The 27019-nt window shown below is 41.9% G+C and overlaps 1 protein-coding gene and 2 pseudogenes across 1 annotated transcript in view; 2 read left to right on the top strand and 1 right to left on the bottom strand.

The window, feature by feature from the left end:
- Positions 1 to 27019, bottom strand: part of TAF1 (TATA-box binding protein associated factor 1) — a 99349-nt gene that overhangs the window by 26215 nt on the left and 46115 nt on the right. The window contains 4 exon segments of the mRNA XM_030933770.1: positions 13663 to 13747; positions 13831 to 13923; positions 14652 to 14774; positions 16546 to 16613. Coding sequence (XP_030789630.1) covers positions 13663 to 13747; positions 13831 to 13923; positions 14652 to 14774; positions 16546 to 16613 — 369 coding nt within the window.
- LOC115898927 lies at positions 897 to 1025 on the top strand (annotated as a pseudogene).
- Positions 16947 to 17853, top strand: LOC104653838 (annotated as a pseudogene).

Here is a 27019-nt window from a genome sequence, read left to right as displayed (position 1 = left end):
CCCTAGAAAAAAAAAATACAGAATTATAGCTAGATAGAAATAAGTTCTAGTGCTCTATAGCACCATAGAATGACTATAGTTAATAATAAAACAATATATAGTTTCAAATAGCTAGAAGGATATTGTACATTCTCAACACAAAGAAATGATAAACATTTGAGATGGTGGATGTGCTAATTACCCTGATCTGATAACTATAAATTTTATGTATGGAAATATAATTATGTGCCCTCAAGAATATGCACAATCGCTGTCAATTTAAAAAATTTTAAGGCGGGGCGCGGTGGCTCAAGCCTGTAATCCCAGCACTTTGGGAGGCCGAGACGGGCGGATCATGAGGTCAGGAGATCGAGACCATCCTGGCTAACACGGTGAAACCCCCCCGTCTCTACTAAAAAATACAAAAAACTAGCTGGGCGAAGTGGTGGGCGCCTGTAGTCCCAGCTACTCGGGAGGCTGAGGCAGGAGAATGGCATAAACCCATGAGGTGGAGCTTGCAGTGAGCTGAGATCCGGCCACTGTACTCCAGCCCGGGCGACAGAGCGAGACTCCATCTCAAAAAAAAAAAAAAAAAAAAAAAAAAAATTTAAAACTGTATTATTGAATCCTTAAGATGCTAAATTTACTTATATAACAAAAAAATTTCTTATGCTAATGTTTTTCAAAAATCATAGCTTTTATGACTTTATATAAATATATCTAAAATAATAACTGTATGATTTTTGTAGTCTAATAAAATTTGCACCAAATTCCAAAAAACACAAAAAAATAAAATCACAATAGGAGAACAGCTAAAATTTTTAAAAGTGTTAATAGTGAATGCTGCAGAGAAACTGGATCACGTACATTGCTGGTGGGAATGTAAAATGGTACAGACACTCCGAAAGTATGGCACAATCTTTTTGTAGTTCATAAGCTTATGATGACATAAGCGTGATGACACTGGGTTTTCACGCTCATGTGTGAGATGTGCCTCCCTCAAGCCTTATTACAATGCCAGTACATTTTTTTTTCCACATCTGATGTGGAAAAAAAAAATGAAATAGTGCGGTTTCTTGTAAAACTAAACATATGCCATTCTATTCTTGGGCATTTATCCCAGAGAAATGAAAAATTAAACTCATCCAAAACCCTGTCTATGATTGCTCACAGCAGCTTTACTCATAATGGCAAAATAGTGAAAATCTGAATGTCCTTCAATGAGTAAATGTTTGAACAAACTCTGGTACAACCACACAATGGGACACTCAACAATTTAAAAAATGAACTACTGATACAACAATTTAGGTGGACTTCAAGGGAATTATGCTTTGTGAAAAAAGTCAATCTCAAATTGTTACATGCATATTATACTATTCCATTTATATAACATGCTCAAATGTCAAAACTATAGAGATGGAGAACAGATAAGGGGAACAGGAACAGTTGTGGGTGTGGTGGTGGGCGTGTGTGTGTGGGGGGGTGCAGATACAAAGAACAGGGAGTTCCTTTATGGTAACAGTTCTAAGTCTTGATTGTGGTGGTGGTTACAGGAACATATATACGGCATGAAATTGCACACACATATGCACAAATCGATTTTTTAAATGGCGAAAACTAAGTTTTGTAATTTATTTAACAGTAATGTACCAATATAAATTTCCTGGTTTTGATATTGAAGTACAGCTATGTAAGATATTGCCACTGAAGGAAGCTGAGTGAGAAGCCCACAGGACTCTGTACTATTTCTTGCAACTTCTGAATCTATCATTACCTCAAAATAAAAAGGATCAGAATATATTCATGAGCAAAAAAGAGCAAATTACAGAATAAAACAAAAAAAATACAAAATAAAAAAAAAATACAAAAAATTAGTCAGGCATGGTGGCGGGCGCCTGTAGTCCCAGCTACTCAGGAGGCTGAGGCAGGAGAATGGCGTGAACCTGGGAGGCAGAGCTTGTAGTGAGCGGAGATCAGGCCACTGCACTCCAGCCTGGGCGACAGAGCGAGACTCCGTCTCAAAAAAAAAAAAAAAAAAAAAAAAAAAAACTAAACCAAAAACAAAAATTAGCCAGGCTTGGTGAGGTATGCCTGTAGTTCCAGCTACTTGGGAGGCTATGGTGGTAGGATAGCTTGAACCCAGGAGGTGGAGGCTGTAATGACCCATGATCACACTACTGCACTCCAGTCTGGGCAACAGAGCAAGACCTTGTTTCAAAAAAAAAAAAAAAAAATGCAAGTAGCATTTCCATTAGTAGAAAAGGTTAGACTGTTCCATAAAAGGGACTTGGACACTTTGGCTAGTCATTTGGGAAAGAAAGTAAGTTAAATATTTACCTTCTACTTAAGATTTTATTCTAAAAAGTAGACAAACATTTAAATATTTAAAATACTGTACGTATTAGAAGAAAATATGGTTTGCTATCTTGGGGGTTGGGAAGATCTTTTGAAGAGTTATAATACCAAAGACAGGAATCATATAGGAAAGACTGATAAATACAAACGTATGCATATGAAGTTTCTGTATGTCAGAAATACCATAAAACTAAACATTAAAAGACTTTCTGGGCATGACAGAATAAATGCTATTGGATTAGTCCTCCTACTATAACCAGAAAACTAGAAAAAAACAAATAAACCAACTGCTTTCAGACACTGAGCAACTAGTAGTGTAAGATTCTGTGACCCCTGTGAGAAGGGAAGGGAAATGAAGTGAGCCCTACAATTGTCCCTGGCTTTCTGCTGAAGACAAGCCAATTATCGCAGTCTTCCTGAGCTGTGGAGACATATTAGAGTCTGAGGAGGTTAAGACAGCTGGAAATTGCAAGGCACAATTGGAGAAGACGGTGCTCCACAGAAAAATAACAAGATCTGCAAGGACTCCCTTTAGTCTTTGGCTGAATAACTACTAAGCTACACAGGCATAGGACGAGACTCCAGAATGTCAGGTAAAGGTCCTGAACAACTATCAGAGCCCACAAAAGGTTGGGAGATACTCAAAAGTTGGGGACGGGGAGATTTATCAGTTTTTCTTTGTAAATTTATATCTAGATTGTGGGGTCCAACTGAGCATTCTAAAACTTTGGGCTCTCAGGTTTCATGACACAAGTTCTACCTATGTCCATCCTAAAGATGGTTTCTTACTGGAGTTGATTTTGGTCTTAAGAGCACTAGAGGAGAAACTTGCTATGAAATCTTTGGGAAAGGGGAATCTCATCATGGCTAGCTCAGCATCACCTATTGGTTCAGACTACGCAGCTCATTTCAAATGAGATCAGGCACATTTAGGGTGGCACAGCCACAGACTATGCAGCTCATTTCAAATTTAACTAAACATTAAGTAGTAAGGCCTCTGCCAATTTTGTTAAGTCCGGCAAAAAGTTTCGGTTGTATTTTTGAGAAGGGACTTATCTGTATGACTCTTTCCTTTAACTGTTGTGGTCCTTTGGGGACTGCTGCAAATAACTCCAACCACTTAAAGTTGTGGGCTTCCCTGTATTAATGTTCTTTTCAAATGCTATTTAAACATGAACAGAGGTTCTGAAATTGATCTAGTACTTACGTGGCAGCTGGAAGGTACAAGGGTTTAACTCCACAATTAGCATACAGTCCACTGTCATCACTTAAGGACAAGACCAATTCCTCTGATACATGCTGCCTATGTCCAGATGTGTTTTATATGGAGTGTTACTTATCTTCTGGTTTTTGCCTAATGACCCTAATCTTAGTGCTAAGTATTCTGGCTATATACAATATAGTTCACGGGCTAAATATGTGACTAATAAAGTCAAGGAAGTCAGTGTAAAGTGTTATAGAAATATGCTCATATGCAGTATATTATGAGTGAAGGATCTGAATATAAAGAGTCAAAATAATGTTAGAGATACCATTCTACTAATTTAGATTAACTTTAATACTAACAAAATTTTACAAAATAAAAATTTTAAAGTAGAGAATAAAGTCCACATGGACTTTGTTACTATTTATATTTTTTGTTTTTTGAGACAGGGTCTCACTCTGTCAACCAAGCTGGAGTGCAGTGGCACAATCATGGCTCACTGCAGCCTTGAACTCCTGGGCTCAGCAACAGGCACACACACCACCATGCCCAGGTAATTTTTAAAATTTTTTAAGAGACAGGGTCTCTTGCCAGGGCTGATCTTGAACTTCTGGCCTCAAGAGATTCTCCTGCCTTGGCCTCCCAAAGCATTAGGATTACAGGAGTGAGCCGCTGCATCCAGCCTGGACTTTGTTACTATTAATTAAAAACAGAGGCAGGATCATATTTGGCTGAACCAACAAAGTTTTAAACAGAAATATTATTTCGTGTGTATCACCGGATAGTAGGAAATATTTCATGTGCCTTTAACTCCTCAATGTCTTTATGGTGTCTTTCTAGATGTCATCATTTCATATCACATGGCACCACTAACCCTTATAGCCCTATTCAGAAGTTTCCTATTCTCTCATCCACTGGTTAAGAAGGGGGGAAAGTCAGCCTTCTAGGCTGTCCACTGCTACTACCCAGACATTATTTACTTCTTCTTGGGGATAAAAAAAAAAATCTCTCCTACGCTAAGGCCTGTTTTTCACTATGCCAGAGGTTGAAGACTTGGAGCCAAATTTGGCCTGCAGATAGATGTTTTTATTTGTCCAACGGAGTAAAAAAACATTTAAACTATTTGCAAATACATAAAAATTTGAGAAATGTCACATAAAAAATTCAGATTTTCAACTTCTCTTGAAAAATTAAGACATCTAGCAACACAGGATACTCATTTCCTTAGGACAACAATCAGATGAAGGACATGCTGCTTTAGATGGAATATGCACTCTTCTAGTTTAGCACAATCCCACCCGGCCCACCTTAGTCATTTACATTATTTGTCTGGCCCCTGCAGGACACCTGAGTTTGAAATCTGTGTTCTTCACCTTTAGTCACCATTATTAACTGATTCTCATTCACGAAAACTTATGCACCTAGCACAATCATTCTCTCGGCTCCAAATCTCTCCCATCACAGTGAGTTACTTTATTGTTCACATGTACAACCTATCCAAATCCCTGCAAATCTTTGTGCCAATAGTTTGCACCTTTGTTCCAGTCAAACACATCCATGGCTACCAAACACATCCATGGCTATACCCAGAATGCTATCTACTGAAAACTGCTTCACCTCTGGAACTTTCAACTCCAAATATTCAACTTTCTTACCACAGCCTTGTGTCTGTCCAGTTTTTTCATTCTCTTTCTCTTACTTCAAGAAAATTGCCAGGCCCATTAATTTCTATCTCTCAACATATTAAGCCTCTCCTGGCATTACTTTAATGTATAATCAGCCCCATGTTTTAAAAACTAAGGTAATGCAGAAGAATATACCAAAGTAAGCTATGGGATCATTGTTGTATAGCTTCCTGAATCAGCAATTTTACTTGAAGATTGGAGAGGGGATGTGAAGTAATTTGGTAAGAAATTTGAAGCAAGTTAAAGTACAGATAAGCCTAAAGGAAAATTTGCCTAAGTTTTTAAGATAAAACACAAATTGCCAAATAAATTGCAAGCTTTTGTGAAGCTGCTCTGAGATATTCCCCCAAACTGGAGACTATATGGTCACAATCCTCTGCAATAAAGCATCCTTTATTGGTTTGAGATGCCCAAACTTCAACAATTTTTTTTTTTTTTTGCTAATACCCTCAATTCCCAATCTTTCCAGCACATCCACAAAACAAAATCTCAATCCTGAATCAATTTTATCATCTGCCTTCTCAGTTTCCTAACTTGATCTGATGAGCACTGACAAAAATTACAGAACTGTTCCAAATGATACTGCTCAAAAAAAAAGTCTCCATCTTCAGCTGGACCCTGAAAGGCTGCTCAACAGCATTCTTCTGAAATGTCCCTAATCAGCTCCTTTTCCAATTTCCCACAAAAATAATTCGCTTGTTGGTATTTTTCTTCAAATTCCTTCTCGTACTTAAATCTCAGCAAAAAATACTGTTTCCTACTTTACAGAGAACTAAGATGTTACTTAGGCGGAAACTTTCTCAATGTCTGTCTTCCCACTTTCATAGGCATTTCATATCCTTTTCTTCTCTTTAACCTATACAAAGGTCTCCTCTGTCCAACTGCCTTCATCCCCTCAACATATTGTCTACTTCCTTCTTCCCTTCACAGGCAACTCTCAATCTCTACTTTCTTGCTTCCCATTCATTCATAACCCCTGCAGTCTGGCTTTTTATTCTCCCACTTCAGTGAAATAACTCTTCTAATCACCATCCTCTTTGGTCTTCTCTGTAGCACCTGACCCGTTGGTAATTTTCCCTCTTTGAAATTCTCTTCTCTTAGTTTGCAGTATATTATTCTCTCCTAGTTTTTCTTCTTTCATTCTGGCCACTCCTTCATATTCACTTTTTTTTATTTTTTTATCTTTTTTTGAGACGGAGTCTCGCTCTGTGACCAGGCTGAAGTGCAGCGGTGCAATCTCTGCTCACTGCAACCTCCGCCTCCCGGGTTCAAGTGATTCTCCTGCCTCAGCCTCCCGAGTAGCTGGGACAACTGGCGCATGCCACCACACCCAGCTAATTTTTTGTATTTTTAGTAGAGACAGGGTTTCGCTATGTTGGCCAGGATGGTCTCGATCTCTTGACCTCACGATCCACCCGCCTCGGCCTCCCAAAGTGCTGGGATTACAGGTGTGAGCCACCGCGCTGGGCCTCACCTATTATCTTAAATATTGGAATTTGTCAGGTCTATTCTTATCCCACATCCTCTCTTAAACTAAACAGTGATTCTTATCTTTTTTGGGATCACACACAACTTTGATAATCTGATAAAATCTATGGTCTTTCTACTCAGTAAAATAATCATATTTTACATACAACATCAGAGGGTTCAAGGAATGTACCCTACTCCCTATTTGAGCTCATCTACTTATATTTTTATATGCTGCTAATCTGAAAAATAACCATATTTATAGTATAAACTCTCTTCTGAGGCCAGGTGCAAAAGTTCATACCTATAATCCCAGCACTTTGGGAGGCCGAGGGAGGTGGACCATTTGAGGTCAGGAGTTTGAGACCAGCCTGGCCAACATGGTGAAACCCCGTCTCTACTAAAAATACAAAAATTAGCTGGGTGTGATGACATGTGCCTGTAATCCCAGCTACTTGGGAGGCTGAAGCAGGCAAATCATCTGAACCTGGGAGACGAACGTTGCTGTGGGCCGAGATCACACCACTGCACTCCAGCCTGGGCGACAGAGCAAGACTCTGTCCCCACAAAAAAAAAAAAAAAAAAAATTCATCTGAGCTTTTGACCTGTATACAGCTAACTACCTATTAAAAGTCTTCACTTAGATGTCCTACCCCAATACAACATAGCAAGTTGAACTCTGCTATCTTTTCTCCAAACTACTCTTCCTGTATTTCCCATATTAGTCAATGGCACCACTTGTTGCCCAAGTCAGAATTTTGGATGTCATCTGATTTCTTCATCCTTCCAAAAATGGAAATTTCTCTTAATTGCAAAAGTATTATGTGCTCACTAAAAAATTCAAATACCTAAGTACAAACAAGTATAAAGTAAAAACTATTCTCCATTTCTCCCTTTGGTAATTCAATTCCATGGCAACAACTGAGCTTAACAGTGACTGACTCCTAGATGGGATACCTGCTCTCCAGTTCATTGGCCCCCACAAACAGCCCATTTCACTCATTTGTATTACCTGTCCATAGAATCCAAATTTGTGACCCCCCCTTTCTAAATATACTGTTGAGTAATATGGTTCTCAATAATACAACTTGAATATCTTTTCATATAAGTATATACAAATACACCTAATTTGTTAGCTAAGTCTACCATTTTGATAGCTAAGCAGTATTTCATCACATAGATGTGCCATTTTTAAAACAATTTCCTATTGTTGGATATTTAGAATGCTCCATGCTTTTGCAATTACAAGCAATGCTACAAAGAACATTTGTACATGTACCTTTATAAACTTGTGTGGAGTCGTCCCTGGAAGTGAAGGTGCTTAGCCAATGGAAATGAACATTTACAGTCCTCTAAAACGTTTGTACTAATTTATGTTTCCCCCAAGAGCATGAGTGCTTGATACCATCTTAAAATCTCCATCCTTTACCCATGCCCCCCAACTTCTAACCATTTATGAAATATCAATTCTACCTCCTCAGTATCTCTACACCCCGTCTTCATCTTTTTACTCTTATTGATACTGACCTTAGTTCAGACCATCAGTATTTTTAATTGGGAATGCTGTCAATAGTTTCTTTACCGGTCTCTATCTTATTCCCCTCCTCCAATCCATTCTTCAGATAGGTTTCGGAATGATACATTCAGGTACTAGTACCTGATATGTCCCTTTCTCCTTCTAAAGGTTTGGTGTAACATACTAGGCCTTTCATGATTTGGCCCCTCTACCTTTAAAATCTCGAATCTCACTACCAAATGTAATTCCACTACGCATCCTAGTCATATTTAACTACCGGCATTTCCCTATCCAAGGCACCTTCATCTACTTTTGCATTTGTGCTATCTGCCAGGAACTTCTCCACCGTTTTCCACTTGACTATTTCCTTGGCACAGTAGGTGCTCAGTAAGTAGTTATTATCATCATCATTCTTCAAAACTCAGTTCAAAAGTCACTTCCTCTTAGGAGAGTTCCCTGCTTCCTATACATGAAAAAACCATGGAAAACATTTAAAAGATGAAAAACAAAGACAATCCTAAGCCCATGTCACAGAAATAACCACTATTATCACTCTAGTGTGTTTCCTTCCAGCCTTTTTTGTATGTATATACATCTTTTTTTAAAAAGCATGACTAAGATGAAATAAACATCTTTGTGCTCTGCTTTTCTCACTTAACATTGTGAGCATTTTTTGGTCAATAAGTTCTCCAAAAAAGAGCTTTAAATCTGTACCTAATAATTAATTATACAGATGGCACTATAACATCATCCCCTTTACGTCAACTGTTCAAGTTAAATAAGTCCTTGCTAATATAAGTAACAGTTATCATGAATACCTTTGACTACATCTCTGATTAGGATTATAATCTTACCACATGCTAACTACTTACATGCACTATTTTATTTAATCCTCACAACAACTCTCAGAGGGGAGTACTATTATTCTTATTTTACAGATAGGAAAAGCAGAGACTAAGTTATTTGCTCAAAGTCACATTGCTATTAAGTGCTGGGGCCAATGTTCAAATCCAAGTCTACCTGACAATAAAGTCTGTTCAATAAAGTCTGAACAATTTTTTAGTCTCTCAATGTTGCCAAATAGCTTTCCAGAAATCTCACACAATTTTACACTGCCAACAGCAATAAGTGAGAGCACCTGTCTTACTACCATTATGTCTACTAAAAAATTGAGTTGGCCGGACGCAGTGGCTCATGAGGTCAGGAGTTCGAGACCAGCCTAGCCAAGATGGTGAAACCCCATCTCTACTAAAAATACAAAAATTAGCCGAGCACGGTGGCGGGAACCTGTAATCCCAGTTACTCGGGAGGCTGAGGCAGGAGAATCGCTTGAACCCAGGAGGCAGAGGGTGCAGTGTGCCAAGATCATGCCACTGTACTCTAGCCTGAGCGACAGAGCAAGACTCCATATAAAAAAAAAAAAAAAAAAAAAAAAAAAAAAAAAAACTCTTTCAATATATATATATATTTTTGAGACTAAGTCTCACTCTATCACCCAGGCTGGGGTGCAGTGGCACTATCTCGGCTCACTGCAACCTCTACCTCCCAGGTTCAAGCAATTATCATGCCTCATATTCCCAAGTAGCTGGGATTACAGGAGCCTGCCATCACGCCCGGCTAACTTGTGAATTTTTAGTAGAGATGGGGTTTCACCATGTTGGCCAGGCTGATCTCAAACTCGACCTCAGGTGATCTATCTGTCTCGGCCTCCCAAAGTGCTGGAATTACAGGCATGAGCCACCATGTCCGGCCCAATTGCATTTCTTCGATTACTAGTGCAACACAATATTTATTCATGTTTGTTAGCTATTTAATTTTTGTCTTTTGTGATTTGTCCATCTGCCCTCTGCTTACTTTTTTATTAGTATCTTCTGGGTTTTTCTTACTGTTTTACATAAGCTCCTTGTAAGTCTGCCCTATGTCCTAAGTCAGGCATCACCAGGTCAAGTGCCTTTCTGTAACACTCTTGCTTATCACTTGCTACACATAGTCTTTTTTAGACGTCTGTGAGCTTACCAACACTTCCACTGACAGAATTCTGGGTGATTAACTTTAGGTGTTTTCATGAAACAATAATGGATAATTGACCCAACAAGGGACATTTCCACTCTCCAATTTCCAATGTGTAATAAGCAGAGCAAAGTGAGAAAGTACATCCTTTCAACGCAAACCAGAATGAACAAAAATGGAAGTCTCATCTCTTTAATGATATATGCATGTCCTAGTTACGTATAATTCCCTGAACTTGCCCTGTTCTTTCATTCTTCCATGATATTAAACATTGTGTTCTTTGCCCAGAACGCCTATTTCTTCATCAGTCTTTCCAATTGACCAATCCTTCACCTTTTCTCTCCAATTCTCTGCCTCTTCTGACAAACTTAACAGTCATACTACTTACTGCTAAAAATTACAGGAGAAAAGTCTTATAATCACGTGGATTCTTAGTTGAGAACCTCAGTATGCTAGATAATTCTCTCAAACGCCCTTAGCTCCCTCTTCTATTTGTTTAAGGAATTATAAGAAATCGTTTCCCTGTTTCATTCCTGCAGTGTTTTCCTATTTAGGATCAAGTACAAACTCAAGTACAGCACACAAAATCCTCTATGATTTGACTCTTGCCTGCCTCTCTAAACAGTTATTCACCAATATGTACACTTGAACTGCAACCCCACCACCTTGTTTCTTTTTTCTTTTTTTGAGACGGAGTTTCACTTTTGTTGCCCAGGCTGGAGTGCAATGGTGCCATCTCGGCTCCCTGCAACCTCCACCTCCCAGGTTCAAGCGATTCTCCTGCCTCAGCCTCCTGAGTAGCTGGGATGACAGGCATGTGCCACCACGCCCGGCTAATTTTGTATTTTTAGTAGAGACGGGGTTTCTCCATGTTGGTCAGGCTGGTCTCAAACTCCCGACCTCAGGGGATCCCACCACCTCAGCCTCCCAAAGTGCTGGGATTACAGGCGTGAGCCACCGCACCCAGCCTGTTTCTTAAACTTATCATGCAATTTCAGGCCTCTGTGCCTTTACATATTGCTGTTCTCTCACCTAGAACATTTTCTCCTCCACATTCTTTGCCAAGTAAACACCATTGATCTTTCAGAATTCAGCTTAAGAAAACTGGATGGGTGTGGTGGCTCATGCCTGTAATCCTAACACTTTGGGAGGCCAAGATAGGAGGATGGCTTGAGTCCTGGAGTTCCAGACCAGACTGGGCAACACAACAAGATCCCTATCTCTATTTACAAAAAAGAAAAAGAAAAAAGAAAATCCTCTTCCAGAAAGCTTCCTCTAACCCCACTTTTTTTTTTTGAGATGGGGTCTCACTATGTTGCCCAGGCTGGTCTTGCACTCCTGAGCTCAAGTGATCCACCCGCCTTGGCCTCCCAAGGTGCTAGGATTACAGGCGTGAGCCACCGCACCCAGCCCCACTCTAATTTAGATATACTGTCCTGTGATACTCTGTGCATGCTTATAGCAATAAAATTTAAGTACTATAATTTTTCTTTTCTGTTTCCCCAACTAAACTAAACTAATTTGGAACAGAAACCATATATAATTTGATATTTATAACATCAGTGCCAGCACATATAAGTACTCAATGTTTAAAAATTGTCATTAAAAACTGTATTAGCTTGTTTATGAAGCCTTCCCTCTCAGTTAAGATATTCCTTGCTCTCGTCTGATGCACTCTGCACATACTTCTATTATAGCCCTTGTCAAGCTGCATTTTACTTATTTTATTTATTTATAGAGACAGGGTCTTGCTGTCGCCCAGGATGTAGTGCAGGGGCGTGATCATAGCTCATTGCAGTTTTGAACTCCTGAGTTCAAGTGATCCTCCTGCCTTAGCCTCCCAAACAGCTAAGACTTCAGGCGCTCACCACTACACCTAGCTAAGCTTTTGTTTTTAAGTGTTTTATACAGACAAGGAAGGTCTTGTTATGTGTGCCCAGGCTGGTCTCAAACTCCTGGCCTCAAGCAATCCTCCTACCTCAGCCTACCAAAGTGTTGAGATTACAGGCATGAGCCACCGTGCCTGGTTCCAAGCTGCATTTTAATTGTCTCTTTCTGCCAACTGGATTGTGAATTACTTGAGGACAGTAATTGTCTTTCTTATCAGTAGATTAAGCAGCTAGCACAGAGCCTGGCATATGTTATTCAATCAACTCATGTACTGAGCAAAACTCCATGCACCAAGGAAGCTCACCACGGCTATAGCTACCCATTTCCCTAAGTTCCATCTAAGGGCCTGGGGCATAGGTGAGTTTTCACATTCTAGGAAAAGGCAGTGATGGCTCAGAGCCCAAAATAATATCCATTTGATTTTTATTCTCACTTCATTTTTCTGTGCCTTCTGAGATTTCAAAAGTAAGCATATATTACTTTTTCATCATTAAAGGCTAATAGCAATCTTTATACAGCATACACACTAAAAGATATGCTTGCTTTTAAAAAAAAAAAAAAAAAAAAAAAAAAAAGACTGGCCAGGAGTGTGGCTCACACCTGTAATCCCAGCACTTTGGGAAGCTGAGGCAGATGGATCACCTGAGGTCAGGAGTTCGAGACAAGCTTGGCCAACATAGTGAAACCCCATTTCTACTAAAAATACAAAAATTAGCTGAGCGTGGTGGTAGGTACCTGTAATCCCAGCTACTCAGGAGGCTGAGGCAGGAAAATTGCTCGAACCTGGGAGAGGTAGAGGTTGCAGTGAGCCAAGATCGCACCACTGTACTCCAGCCTGGGCGACAAGAGTGAAACTCCGTCTCAAAAAAATAAAAATAAAAAGACTAAGTCGCTCAATTGATTCTGCGACCACTGCTCAAGGCTGCTTTATGCACATGAATTTTAATAATGCTGGGTAGGAGTGTTGGTTCATGCCTGTAATCCCAGCATTTTGCGAAGCCAAGGTGGGAGGATTGCTTGAGCTCAGCCTGGGCAAAACAGCAAAACCCTGTCTCTACTAAAAAAAGAGCCTGGCGCGGTGGCGTGTGCCTGGTTCAGTGAACTATGATCACACCATAGCATCCAGCCTGGTTAGGAGAGCAAGATCCTGTTTCAAAAAAAATTTTTTTTTTTTTTTTTTGAGACGGAGTCTTGCTCTGTTGCCCAGGCTGGAGTGCAGTGGCCAGATCTCAGCTCACTGCAAGCTCCGCCTCCCGGGTTTACGCCATTCTCTCGCCTCAGCCTCCCGAGCAGCTGGGACTAGAGGCGCCCGCCATCTCGCCCGGCTAATTTTTTTTGTATTTTTTTTAGTAGAGACGGGGTTTCACCGTGTTAGCCAGGATGGTCTCGATCTCCTGACCTCGTGATCCGCCTGTCTCGGCCTCCCAAAGTGCTGGGATTACAGGCTTGAGCCACCGCGCCCGGCCTCAAAAAAAATTTTTTTAATAATGCTAAGTAATGTTAGATGGATAGAAGATGGATGGATTCATGGAAAGAAAATAAAGAGAAATACCCACCATTATACTTAACACTGTTGGCCAGAATAAGGTTTACATCATCTAGAAAGCTCTCCCGACTCTGATACTTGTGCTTCGAGATGTTCTGTGATGAAAAGAATCAGGCACTCAGATACACACACAGTCACTTGATTACAAAAAGGCATTTAGATCAAATCAGTCACTCACCTTACGTATGGTCTCTAAATCCATTGGATTGACAATCACTTTGTAATAATCTGGAACAAATTTCTTATTAACTGGGTGATGAAATGGCCAAGACTAGTAAATAGAAAGCATAAGAAATTAAATGGAAATCACTCTTCATACCAGAATTTCACCACCTTTGTTGGGTTACAAATATTCCTATAAATAACTATGGATTCTTTCCCTAGAAAAACACATAATCATACAAAACTTCTGTATATAATGTAAGGGGTTCACAGATTCCTTTAAGGATTTCTATGCCATGATAGGATAAAAACACTTGCTCTATAGTCATAATTAAAATTTCTTATTCCCTAGTCCCATTCAGAAGTTTTATAGCATTACAGACGTAGAACACATTCCTATACTGCAAAAGGAAACTGTTGAGAATTCCTGGGGAGGATCACCATAACAATATAAAAACGAAATAAAAGACAACCAACGGTGTCTAATTATCAAAGTATCATTTGCTTAGAAGCACCTCTAAATCAAAAGCCTCACATTTGCTAGCACCCTCTCTCTATAGGGCTACTCAGGAGCATTCACATACTGAATGTCAGCAACAGGAAGCAAAAACCTCCCTACATCCAAAGATTCTTGGCCTCTTTGATTTCAATGATAATGTACTCTTTAAAAAAAAAAATAATGTACCCATACAGCAAAAAGGTCAATATTTAAAATCACATACCAGTCACAACTGACATACCCACTTAGACTCTCCAAAATACACATACACGTACACCCTATATATTTTTCCTTTCCCCTGCATGATCCTCACAATATTTGGCACTGAGACAGCTTACATCTGGAACTGCCATCATCTTCTGGGTGACTATGTTGTCCAGAATGAAAGAAAAGGCCACTTGGTCATCATCATCCAGCAAGGGGTTGATAGCTTTCTCTAAGCGAGCTAATTTGTCTTCTTTCTGAAATTAAAGCAAAGCCAAGACAGAGGTTTCCCTAAGGTGTGATCACCACAGAAAAATCAAGGATAATTTACTGGGCATGGTGGCTCATGCCTGTAATCCCAGCACTTTGGGAGGCTGAGGCGAGCGGATCACAAGGTCAAGAGATCGAGACCATCCTGGCTAACACGGTTAAACCCCATCTCTATTAAAAATACAAAAAAAAACTAGCCGGGCATGTTGGCGGGCGCCTGTAGTCCCAGCTACTCAGGAGGCTGAGGAAGGAAAATGGCATGAATCTGGGAGGTGGAGCCTGCAGTGAGCCGAAATCGCACCACTGCACTCCAGGCTGGGTGACAGAGCGAGGCTCCATCTCAAAAAAAAAAAAAAAAAATTAAGGATAATTTAAAGTTCAGCTAGCTATCTATGACCCTTGCCCCAGAAAGTGTAACTTTGAATTGTCTACGGAATGACAAAAAGTCAAGATAAATGATATTCCAGGCTGGGCACAGTGGCTCACACCTGTAATCCCAGCAATCTGGGAGGCCAAGCAGGTGGATCACATGAGGCCAGGAGCTTGAGACCAGCCTGGCCAACATGGCAAAACCCCATCTCTACTAAGAATTAAAAAAAAAAAAAAAAAAAAAAATTAGCTGGGCGTGGTGGCACACGCCGGTGGTCCCAGCTACTCAGGAGGCCAAGGCACAAGAATCACTTGAACCCAGGAGGCGAGGTTGCAGTGAGCCAAGATCATCCCACTGCACTCCAGCCCGGGTGACAGAACAAGACTCTGTCTCAAAAAAAAACAAAAAAAAAACAAAAAAAAAAAAACAAAAAAAAAACAGATATTCCAGTAAAACGGTCAAAAAGGATACGTCAACAACTTCTTTAAGTACTCTACATTCTATTCTTCTGGTTCACCAAAATTTATACTTCCCTGAGTGTCAACATCATAGCTGCCACACACACAAAAAAAACATCTTTAGCAATTTAGGCTTTAAGATCATGCTCTCTGTTTTTGGTATAAAACTACTGCTGAACAACACTAAACATTATTACTGATTAGTGACTTTTGTATAATGGGACCTAACCCAATAAATTTATTTTAGACTCTAGTAGGAAAAAGTTTGTATTCCTATTGCTCCAAATCCTCATCAACACTTAGCATTGTCAGTCTTTTTAATTTTAGCCTTTCCAGTGGGTATGTAGTGACATCGTGGTTTAAATTTGCATCTCCTCAATAATCTGTCAAGTTGAGAATCTTTCCATGTTTACTGGCTAGCTATCCTCTTTTGTGAAATGTCTACTTCATACTTATACTTTTGTAGGTTTATAAAGTACCATTAAATGTTTTTGGTAAGAAGAGGGAATATAGATAGATTATCATTTAAAAATTAAAACTTCTACCACTTGCTGCTTGGTTGGTTAAAAATATGAAAAAAAAATTTAAATTCCTCCTTCCTAAAACATTGATTAGTCTCTCAGCTATAGCTGACTTCCTAGAAACTCACTTTCCTTTGCCCTTTCTAATGAGTTATGTAGGTGCTGGATCTTAATTCTAACTTTATTAATAGTCAAGATGTCCTGAGCAAATACTTTTCTTCTATGGGCCCAGTTTTTCCATCTACAAAAGGGACTGGCCTATGAGTTCTAAAGTCCCTTCCAGCCTTCACATATACTAAATATCTGCTACTCCCACATATATTTTTCCTTCTGTTAAATTCCCTACTTCCTAATCCCTGATATCACCCCCTCCTTCAAATTCCACTGCCTTTCTCTCACTCTGTCTTACCTCTTTGAGTTTTTCATCACAGAGATCCAGCATGGATTGAGAGATCTGAGTCAATGAGTGTTTTGGCCCTGTAGAGGAACAGTAAGAGATGAAACCATTAAAAATGGAAGGCAAAAATCTGCCAACACTTCTTTATCCTCTTAATGCACTTGCTTAAGAACCTGGTATGTGTCAGGCACCAGGCTAACTGATGGGTTAGACAGATATACCAGACTTATATCCATTTTTCAGTGCCTAAAACATAGCAGGTACACAATATGAATGAATAAACTAATTTTAACTCTTTCCTTAATTTGTGTATATCTACACACGGTAGTACTACTGCTGCCTTTACTACCTTGAACATAATACTATGGAAGGGGAGCAATAATTTAAGAATGCCCAAAGAGTGAGCAGGCGGCAGGGGCTGCAGATGATGGGGGCTGTGGACGGTCGGGGCCCCGGGCCAGGGCGGTGGTGCCATCTTGTGCCCAGGGCCAGTGGGGAGGCCGGGGAGGGGGCACCGGGGGGCGCAAGGGACTACAGGAATGGCCTGGAGTCTGAGGAACTGGAGCCTGAGGAGCTGCTGCTGGACCCCAAGCCAGAGCCCAAGCCCAAAGAGGAGCCGCCCCGGCCCGACACCCTCACTCCCGCAGGAGCTCTGGGCCCTGGGCCTGGTTCGGGAGCCCCTGGCAGCCAAGATGAGGAGGAGCCGGGACTGGTCGAGGGTGACCCAGGGTACGGCGCCATTGAGGACCGGGAACTGGAAACTATCAAAACTCGAGTCAGGGAGATGGAGGAAGAAGCTGAGAAGCTAAAGGAGCTACAGAACGAGGTAGAGAAGCAGATGAATATGAGTCCACCTCTAGGCAATGCTGGCCCAATGATCATGTCATTGAAGAGAAGATGGAGGCTGATGCCCGTTTCATCTATGTTGGCAATGTGGACTATGGTGCAACAGCAGAAAAGCTGGAAGCTCACTTTCATGGCTGTGATTCAGTCAACCGTGTCACTATACTCTGTGACAAATTTAGTGGCCATCCCAAAGGGTTTGCATATACAGAGTTCTCAGACAAAGAATCAGTGAGGACTTCCTTGGTCTCAGATGAGTCCCTATTTAGAGGAAGGCAAATCAAGGTGATCCCAAAACGAACCAACAGACCAGGAATCAGCACAACAGACCGGGGTTTCCCACGAGCCCGCTACCGCGCCCAGACCACCAACTATAACAGTTACCTCTCTCGATTCTACAGTGGTTTTAACAGCAGGCCCCAGGGTCGCATCTACAGGGGCCGGGCTAGAGCAACATCATGGTATTCCCCTTACTAAAAAAGTATTAGGAGAAGAGAGAAGAAAAAAAGAGGAAAGGAGGGGAAAAAAGGGAATAAAAAAACCCCTAAAAAACAGAAGATGGGCCGGGCGTGGTGGCTCAAGCCTGTAATCCCAGCACTTTGGGAGGCCGAGACGGGCGGATCACGAGGTCAGGAGTTCGAGACCATCCTGGCTAACACGGTGAAACCCCGTCTCTACTAAAAAATACAAAAAAAGCTAGCCGGGCGAGGTGGCTGGCGCCTGTAGTCCCAGCTACTCGGGAGGCTGAGGCAGGAGAATGGCGTAAACCCGGGAGGCGGAGCTTGCCGTGAGCTGAGATCCGGCCACTGCACTCCAGCCTGGGCGACAGAGCGAGACTCCGTCTCAAAAAAAAAAAAAAAAAAAAAAAACAGAAGATGACCTTGATGGGAAAAAAACATTTTTAAAAAAAAAGATATACTGTGGAAGGGGGGAAAATCCCATAACTAACAGCCGAAGAGGGACCTGCTTTGGGGAGTAGGGGAAGGCCCAGGGAGTAGGGCAGGAGGCTGCTTATTCACTCTGGGGATTCGCCATGGACACGTCTCAACTGCGTAAGCTGCTCCCCATGTTTCCCTGCACCATTTCACCCCCTTGGGTGCTGCTCAAGGGTAGGTGAGTGTGGGTGGTAGGAGGTTTTGTTGTTTTTTTTTACCCAGGGCTCTGGAAGGACACCAAACTGTTCTGCTTGTTACCTTCCCTCCATCTTCTCGCCTTTCACAGTCCCGTCCTGCCTGCTCCTGTCCAGTCAAGTCTACCACCCACCCCAGCCCTCTTCTCCGGCTCCCTGCCCCTCCAGATTGCCTGGTGATCTATTTTGTTTCCTTTTGTGCTTCTTTTTCTGTTTTGAGTGTCTTTCTTTGCAGGTTTCTGTAGCTGGAAGATCTCCGTTCAGCTCCCAGTGGTTCCAGTGTAAATTCCCCTTCCTCCTGGGGAAATGCACTACCTTGTTTTGGGAGGTTTAGGAGTGTTTTGTTTTTCAGTTTTTATTTTTTTTTTCCTTTGCCTTTTTTCCCTTTTATTTGGAGGGAATGAGAAGTGGGAACAGGGAGGTGAAAGGTGGATTTTGTTTTTTTTTTAGCTCATTTCCAGGGGTTGGAATTTTTTTTTAAATATATGTCATGAATAAAGTTGTTTTTGAAAACTAAAAAAAAAAAAAAAAAAAAAAAAGAATGCCTAAAGAAACCAATGGGTAACTTGTAATTTTCCCACACTTAGCATATACAATTTGTGATTGCAATTTTTGTTTGTAGAATTTATGGTTTCTGATGTTCTAATTACATCGGGTTAATCCAAAGCCTGTGTTAAAAAATAATCTCTGGGCTGGGAGTGGTGGCTCAGGCCTGTAATCCCAGCACTTTGGGAGGCCGAAGCAGGCGGATCACCTGAGGTTGGGAGCTCAAGGCCAGCCTACCAACATAGAGAAACCCCGTCTCTACTAAAAATACAAAATTAGCTGGGTACGGTGGTGGGCGCCTGTAATCCCAGCTGCTCGGGAGGCTGAGGCAGAAGAATTGCTTGAACCCAGGAGGTGGAGGTTGCATGAGCCAAGATTGTGCCATTGCACTCCAGCCTGGGCAACAACAGTGAAACTCCGCCTCAAAAAAAAAAAAAAAAAAATACACGAATCTCCACACTGATCCCTATCAGAAGCTGCAGAAAATCCTTGAACTATCTGACCTATCTCCTACACTCCCTGCTTATGAATGCCCTAATTTAAGCTCATCATAAAGAATCTAAAATATTTTCATTTAGCTAGCAATTCCAATTACTTCTTTTACATATCCTTTGCTAGATTGTATTCCTGTCTATCCTTTTGTTAGTGCTCCCCAGAGCCTAAATGTCAGTTCTATTCTCACTTACTATTTAATTTAATTCAGCATTCACTTGCTTATTCATTTAATACATGTTTAATGACTATGTACAATGTGTTCAATGATGGGAATATAAGGAAAAATAAGACAGACTTCCTGCCTATGAGACTTACTGGTTTAGGCCAGGCACAGTGGCTCATGCCTGTAATCCCAACACTCTGTGAGACTGAGGCAGGAGGATTGTTTCAGCCTAGGAGTTTGAGACCAGCCTGGGCAACATAGCAAGACCTCACCTCTACAAAAAAAAAAAAAATCATAAATTAGCTGGTCGTGATGGCATGCACCTGTAGTCCCAGCTACTCGGTAGGCTGAGAAAGGAGGATTGCTTCAGCCCAGGAGGTCAAGGCTGCAGTAAGCCAAGACTGTGCCACTGCACTGCAGCCTAGGTGACAGAGTGAGATCCCATCTCAAACAATAGAAAAAAATAAAATAAAGGTAGTTGCTGGTCTAGTCAAAGAAATGACTTGAAAATAAATTATTGCCAGACAGAGTATAAATGCTTTAAGTATTTATGGATGAAATGATACAAAAGCTGAAAATATATACTAGATTGACCATATGCTAACAAAGTGTTCAACTGAGTGAATAGCACTGAAGCTTATTTCCTCTTTTATTTCTGAATGTGTCTACCAATTTCCGTAATAATTTTTTTAAAAAGAGTATTCATATAAATAGAGAAATATATTGGTTGCCATAAATTATGGAGGAGCTACATATGAGATACAGATGCTCCTTGACTTATGAGAGGGTTATATCCCAATAAACACATAATCAGTGGAAAACATCATAAATGCATTTACTGCAGACAGCACAACACAGTATGCTATAAGCTGTTTTACAACAACTGAATCTGCTTACGGGGGCCGGGGGTGGTGGCTCACACCTGTAATCCCAGCACTTTGGGATGCTGAGGTGGACAGATCGCTTGAGCCCAGGAGTTCGAATGTGACAAAACCCTATCTCTACAAGATAAAAAAAAAATACAAAAATTAGCTGGGCGCGCTGAAGCATACCTGTGGTCCCAGCTACTTGGGAGGCTGAGGTGGGAGAATCATCGAGCCCAGGGATATTGAGACTGTAATTATGCTGTGATTACGCCACTGTACTCCAGCCTGGGCAACAGAGTGAGACCGTCTCAAAAAAAAAAAAAAAAAAAATGTCTTGCAATTATGGAGGCTGAGCAGTCCAGGGTCAAGGGGCCTCAATTAGTAAGAGCCTTTTTGCTAGTGGAAACTCTGCAGAGTACCGAAGTGGCTCAGGGAATCCCGCGGTGCTTGCTCAGGTCCCTTTTCCTCTTCTTATGAAGCCACTAGTTCCAATCCCATATTAGCCCATTAATCTATTAATCCATTCATGAGGACAGGGTCCTCCAGATCCAGTCACCTCTTGAAAACCCCACCTCTCAATACTGTCACATTTGGGCATTAAGTTTCAATATGAATTTTGTTTTTTTTATTTATTTATTTGAGACAGGATCTCGCTCTGTCGCTCAGGTTGGAGTGTTGGCCAGGCTGGTCTTGAACTCCTGACTTCCAAGCGATCTGCCCTCCTCAGCTTCCCAAAGTGCTGGGATTAAAGGCGTGAGCCACCGTGCCCAGCCTGTCTCCAAGAGTTTTACTCCGGTTCAGCAACTGCCTAAGTTGCACTGCTGTTCTGAAAGCAGTCACTTTGAGCAGAGGTGTTGGACACTGGATGATACCTAGAGGAAGCTGGGAAAATGAGTTGCACAGACAATAATTGTTGTACGAATTCAGAGGGGAAATAAATTTATCCAGATCAGGAAAGTCAAAGAAGGCTATTCTCGAGGAAGGTGGTGATGGCTGTGCCCCTTTTGTATCGACCTTGTGTGTTTGATCCTTATGCCTATTCCTGGATGGAAAAAGAACGGGCTGATGGTCAGTGAATACCCTGGGGTGGTTTCCCACCAGAGTTAAATTATGCTCTGGACTTATTTCAGCTGTGGAACCTGTGCTAAAGACGACTTCTGGGTGGGAGGCCTCACCACTCAGAATTGGCTCTGAGTGGGCAGAGAGCAACCCCTAGTGGGCTTGTGGAAAACACACTCTGAAAGCCACTTTTCTTTTTTCTTTTTCTTTTTTCTTTTTGAGACAGGGTCTCTATCTGTCACCCAGGCTGGAGTCCAGTGGTGTGATCATAGCTCACTGCAGCCTCGATCTCCCAGGCTCAAGGAATCCTCCCACCTCAGCATCCCAAGTAGCTGGGACTACAGGTACATGCCACCATGCCTGGCTAATTTTTTTTATTTTTAGTGAGACAAAGTCTCACTATGTTGCCCAGGCTGGCCTCAAACTTCTGAGCTCAAGCAACCTTCCCACCTCAGCCTCCCAAAATGCTGGGATTACAGGCATGAGCCACCACGCCCAGCTCACTTGTCTTTATTCTGACCAAAATGAAGTGTTGTGTTTATTTTGTTTTTGCTTATGATATGGGCCTAATGTAGACCTTAGCTAATGAGACAACAGGATGGGGGATGTATCTATTTCCCAAAATCCTTAAGGTGAGAAATAAATTCATTCTCAATTATTTTTCTGTAACCAAATATGTATGATTATTTAATGCCCTTTCCTCTGTGCTCTGACACTTCAAGAAGGTACTGCTATAAGAATTAGGTCTGAAATTAGGGCAGTAGTTAAGAACCTACAGAAAGTGGAGTACTTCGGGACCTAAATTGAGGGCAAGGCATTGATGGGGTATTAATGTGAGGGTATAAATATAGGAACTCATAATAAACAAGCTTCTTGGAGAGCATCTCTGCTATATCATTTATCAAATACTGATTCATGAAGAAATGGATGAGTGTGGTGGCATTAAGACCTGTAGTTTTACTCACATAAGGTTGAAGGGGATGAGACCCCTGGTTTTTAACCATATTACAGAATTTTTGCCTTCTCCAGTAGTAGAATAGTAGAATTATTAAGAAGACATAGTAGCTTCTATCACTTAATGAGTACTGTCTATGTGAGAGGGACTAATAAGTACTACGCATGCCAACTTTCATTTAACCCTCAGGTTAAAAATTTTCTCTGGCCGGGTGCTGTGGCTCACGCCTGTAATCCCAGCACTTTGAGAGGCAGAGGCGGGTGGACCACTTGAGGCCAGGAGTTCAAGACCAGCCTGGTCAACATGGTGAAACCCTGTCTCTACTAAAAACGCAAAAATTAGCTGGGTGTGGTGGTGCACGCCTGTAATCCCAGCTACTCGGGAGGCTGAGGCACAAAAATCGTTTGAACCCAGGAGGCACAGATTGCAGTGAGCTGAGATGCACCACTGCACACTCCAGCCTGGGTGACAGAGCAAGCCTCCGCCAAAAAAAAAAAAAAAAAACAGAACAAAAAACAAAAAACAAACGACAAGTTCACAAAGATTAGAGGGAGAACTGGGTTTTGCCTCCTGACCTCGGAGGCTAGACTCTTAACCATTTCTCTTTTTCTTTTTTTTTGAGATAAGAGTCTTGCTCTGTTGCCCAGGCTGGAATGCAATGGCATGACCTCGGCTCAATGCAACCTCTGCCCCCGGGGCTCAAGTGATTCTCCTGCCTCAGCCTCCCGAGTAGCTAGAATTACAGATGTGTGCCACCATATCTAGCTAATTTTTCTATTTTTAGTAGAGATGGGGTTTTGCCATGTTGGCCAGGTTGGCCTCGAACTCCTGACCACAAGTGATCTACTCGCCTCGGCCTCCTAAAGTGCTGGGAATACAGGCGTGAGCCACCGCGCCCAGCCCTCTTAACCATTTCTCTAGCTGAGTGTGACTTTGTCTGCCTTTCTCTCCAGTATTGTGATGTCTCTGTTTTTCAGGAATGGAGGTTCCTCTGCTGCTCTATAGCCAGAGACCCAGAGTGAGAGCCATGTTTCTTGATTCAACCCTGGAAACCTTCTATGATAATTTTAAACAATTACTAACCATTTATTGAGAACCCATAATATTTTAGCACCTTTGATACAGTAGATCCAGACCTTATGACAACAGTGTAACACAAATACCTGTGTGTATGAATGGTTTTTAATCTTTTTGAGCTCACCAAAAGATTAAAAAGCCTTTTGTGGGATGCTGGTGACAGCTCTGGATCTTCTTTCCAGAAAAATTCAATTATGCACACATACATAGTATTGTACACAACTTCAGAAGAGGCTGCTAGGACCTACTGAAGCCCATCCTCCAGTAGTCCAGAGACTCCAGGGTAAGAACTCTTGACCTATACAACCCTTTGCAGCTGACTCTTTTATAGCATTAAGGGTATAGAGAGTGTGGGGGGCATCTTATCCTCCTCATCTTCTCCTCAGAGAGAAATGTTTAGAATAGCTCCCTACATTAACCAAGTATCTCTGAATATTCTTTCTCTCTTGTACATAGGACTACAAGGGAAGAATGCACACAATCACGTGTGGTTGTAGGAGATGAGGCTATAGGTAAAACCTGCCTCCTCATCAGTTACACAACAAATGCCTTTCCTGAGCAGTATATCCCCACTGTCTTTGACAACTATAGCGTCCAGACATCTGTGGATGGGCAAATCGTCAGCCTGAACACGTGGGACACTGCTGGCCAACAGGAGTATGACTGACTGCGAACACTCTCCTAACCCCAGATCAGTATCTTTGTTATGTTTTTCCGTTGGCAACTTGGAATTTCCAATTTATGGGACTTGGTTATCTATGAGTGTGGGGAAGAGAAGATGGAATAAATTATGACTGTGATTTCTAGGATGTACAACTAGATGGGCAATCAGATAATAAGTTGCCAGTAGGGCAATGAAAAATGGACATGTCTGGCAGACAACTGGAAGCACAGGTATGGAGCCCTGAAGAGAGGTATGGGGCTGGAGATAGTGATGTTAACAGACATATGATGGCTGAAGTAATGAGAATGAAAAGGCAAGGAAATCATTTGAGAAAGTGTTTCTGGAAAAGGGAGAAGAGAGTATCAAGGAGGAAAAAGTGGTGAATAGTGGCAAATGCACAAAAGTTCAAGAATGATATTTCTAATCATATGCAAAAATTTTCGGCATCATTAGTCAATAGGGAAATGCAATGACCGGGCGCGGTGGCTCAAGCCTGTAATCCCAGAACTTTGGGAGGCCGAGACGGGCGGATCACGAGGTCAGGAGATCAAGACCATTCTGGCTAACCCGGTGAAACCCCGTCTCTACTAAAAAATACAAAAAAAACTAGCCGGGCGAGGTGGCGGGCGCCTGTAGTCCCAGCTACTTGGGAGGCTGAGGCAGGAGAATGACGTGAACCCGGGAGGCGGAGCTTGCAGTGAGCTGAGATCCGGCCACTGCACTCCAGCCTGGGTGACAGAGCGAGACTCTGTCTCAAAAAAAAAAAAAATAGGGAAATGCAAATCAAAATTACAATGAAATACCACTTTACACCCACTAGGATGGTTAGAAGCAAAAAGGTGGAGAATAACAAGCGTTGACAAGGATGTGAAGAAACTGGAACCCTTATACACTGCTGGTGGGATTACAAAATGGTGCAGTTGCTCTGGGAAACAGTTTGGCGGTTCCTCAAAAAGTTAGTTAAACATATGAGTTACCATGTGGACTCAGCAATTCAGCTCTTAGGTACAGACTGAGTATTCCTTATCTGAAATGCTTGGGACCACAGGTGTTTCAGATTTCAGGTTTTTTAAGAATCTGAAATATTTTGGAGTATCTGCAAATATGTGAACATCTCTAATCCGAAAATCAGAAATCCAAATGTTCCAGTGAGTATTTCCTTAGAGCATCAAGCAGGCATTCAAAAAGTTTAAGATTTTGGAGCATTTCAAGTTTTTGGATTTGGGATGTTCAATCTTTATATACCCAAGAGAAATAAAAACAAGTGTCCCTTTCTTACTTGCCTGAGAAATAAAAAAAATTAAAATTAAAAAAAGCAAATGTTGGCCGGGTGCGGTGGTTCATGCCTGTAATCCCAGTACTTTGGGAGGCCGAAGCGGGTGGATCGCGAGGCCTGGAGATCAAGACCAACAGTGAAACCCTGTCTCTACTAAAAATACAAAAAATCAGCCAGGCATGGTGGCACGCGCCTATAGTCCTAGCTATTTGGCAGGCTGAGGCAGGAGAATCGCTTGAACCCAGGAGGTGGAGGTTGCAGTGAGCAGAGATCGTGCCACTGCGCTCCAGCCTGGGCGACACAGGAAGACTCTGTCTCCAAAAAAAAAAAAAAAAAAAGCAAATGTCCACACAAAAGTTTGTACAAAAATGTTCACAAAATGTTCACAGATGCATTATTTGCATCAGCAGCCAAAATTACAATCTAAATGTCCATCAATTGACAGACAAAATGTGGGGCATCCATACAATGGAGTATTACAAGATAACAAAAAAAAATGAGGTTGGGCACAATGGCTCATGCCTGTAATCCCAGCACTTTGGGAGGCTAAGTCAGGAAGATCGCTTGAGCCCAGGAGTTTGAGGCCAGCCTGGGCAACATAGTGAGACTCTGTCTCTACAAAATAAAAATTAGCTAGGCATGGTGGCATGCACATGTGGTTCCAGCTACTTGAGATGCTGAGATGGGAGGATTCCTTGAGCCTGGGAGGGTGAGGCTGCAGTGAGCTGTGACTGTGCCACTGCACTCCAGCCTGGACAACACAGTGAGATCCTGTCTCAAAAAAAACAGGAATGAAGTACTGATACATGTTACAATATGGATGACACGTTAAAACTGACCACTTTAGGCCGGGCGCGGTGGCTCAAGCCTGTAATCCCAGCACTTTGGGAGGCCGAGACGGGCGGATCACGAGGTCAGGAGATCGAGACCATCCTGGCTAACATGGTGAAACCCCGTCTCTACTAAAAAAATACAAAAAACTAGCCGGGCGAGGTGGCGGGCACCTGTAGTCCCAGCTACTCGGGAGGCTGAGGCAGGAGAATGGCATAAACCCGGGAGGCAGAGCTTGCAGTGAGCTGAGATCCGGCCACTGCACTCCAGCCTGGGCGACAGAGCGTGACTCCGTCTCAAAAAAAAAAAAAAAAAAAACTGACCACTTTAGCCAGCCAGGTGTGGTGGCTAACGCCTGATTTAATCCCAGCACTTTGGGAGGCCCAGGTAGGCAGATCACTTGAGGTTGGGAGTTCAAGATCAGCCTGACCAACATGGAGAAACCCCGTCTCTACTAAAAATACAAAATTAGCCAGGAGTGGTGGCACATGCCTATAATCCCAGGTACTCGCAAGGCTGAGGCAAGAGAATCGCTTGAATCCAGGAGGCGGAGGTTGCAGTGAGCCGAGATCACGCTATTGC

The sequence above is a fragment of the Rhinopithecus roxellana genome, chromosome 7 (assembly GCF_007565055.1).
Source record: "Rhinopithecus roxellana isolate Shanxi Qingling chromosome 7, ASM756505v1, whole genome shotgun sequence".
In the NCBI taxonomy this organism is placed as follows: Eukaryota; Metazoa; Chordata; class Mammalia; order Primates; family Cercopithecidae; genus Rhinopithecus; species Rhinopithecus roxellana.
The sequence above is the reverse complement of the archived record's forward strand: the minus strand, read 5'-3'. Positions and strand labels throughout refer to the sequence as shown.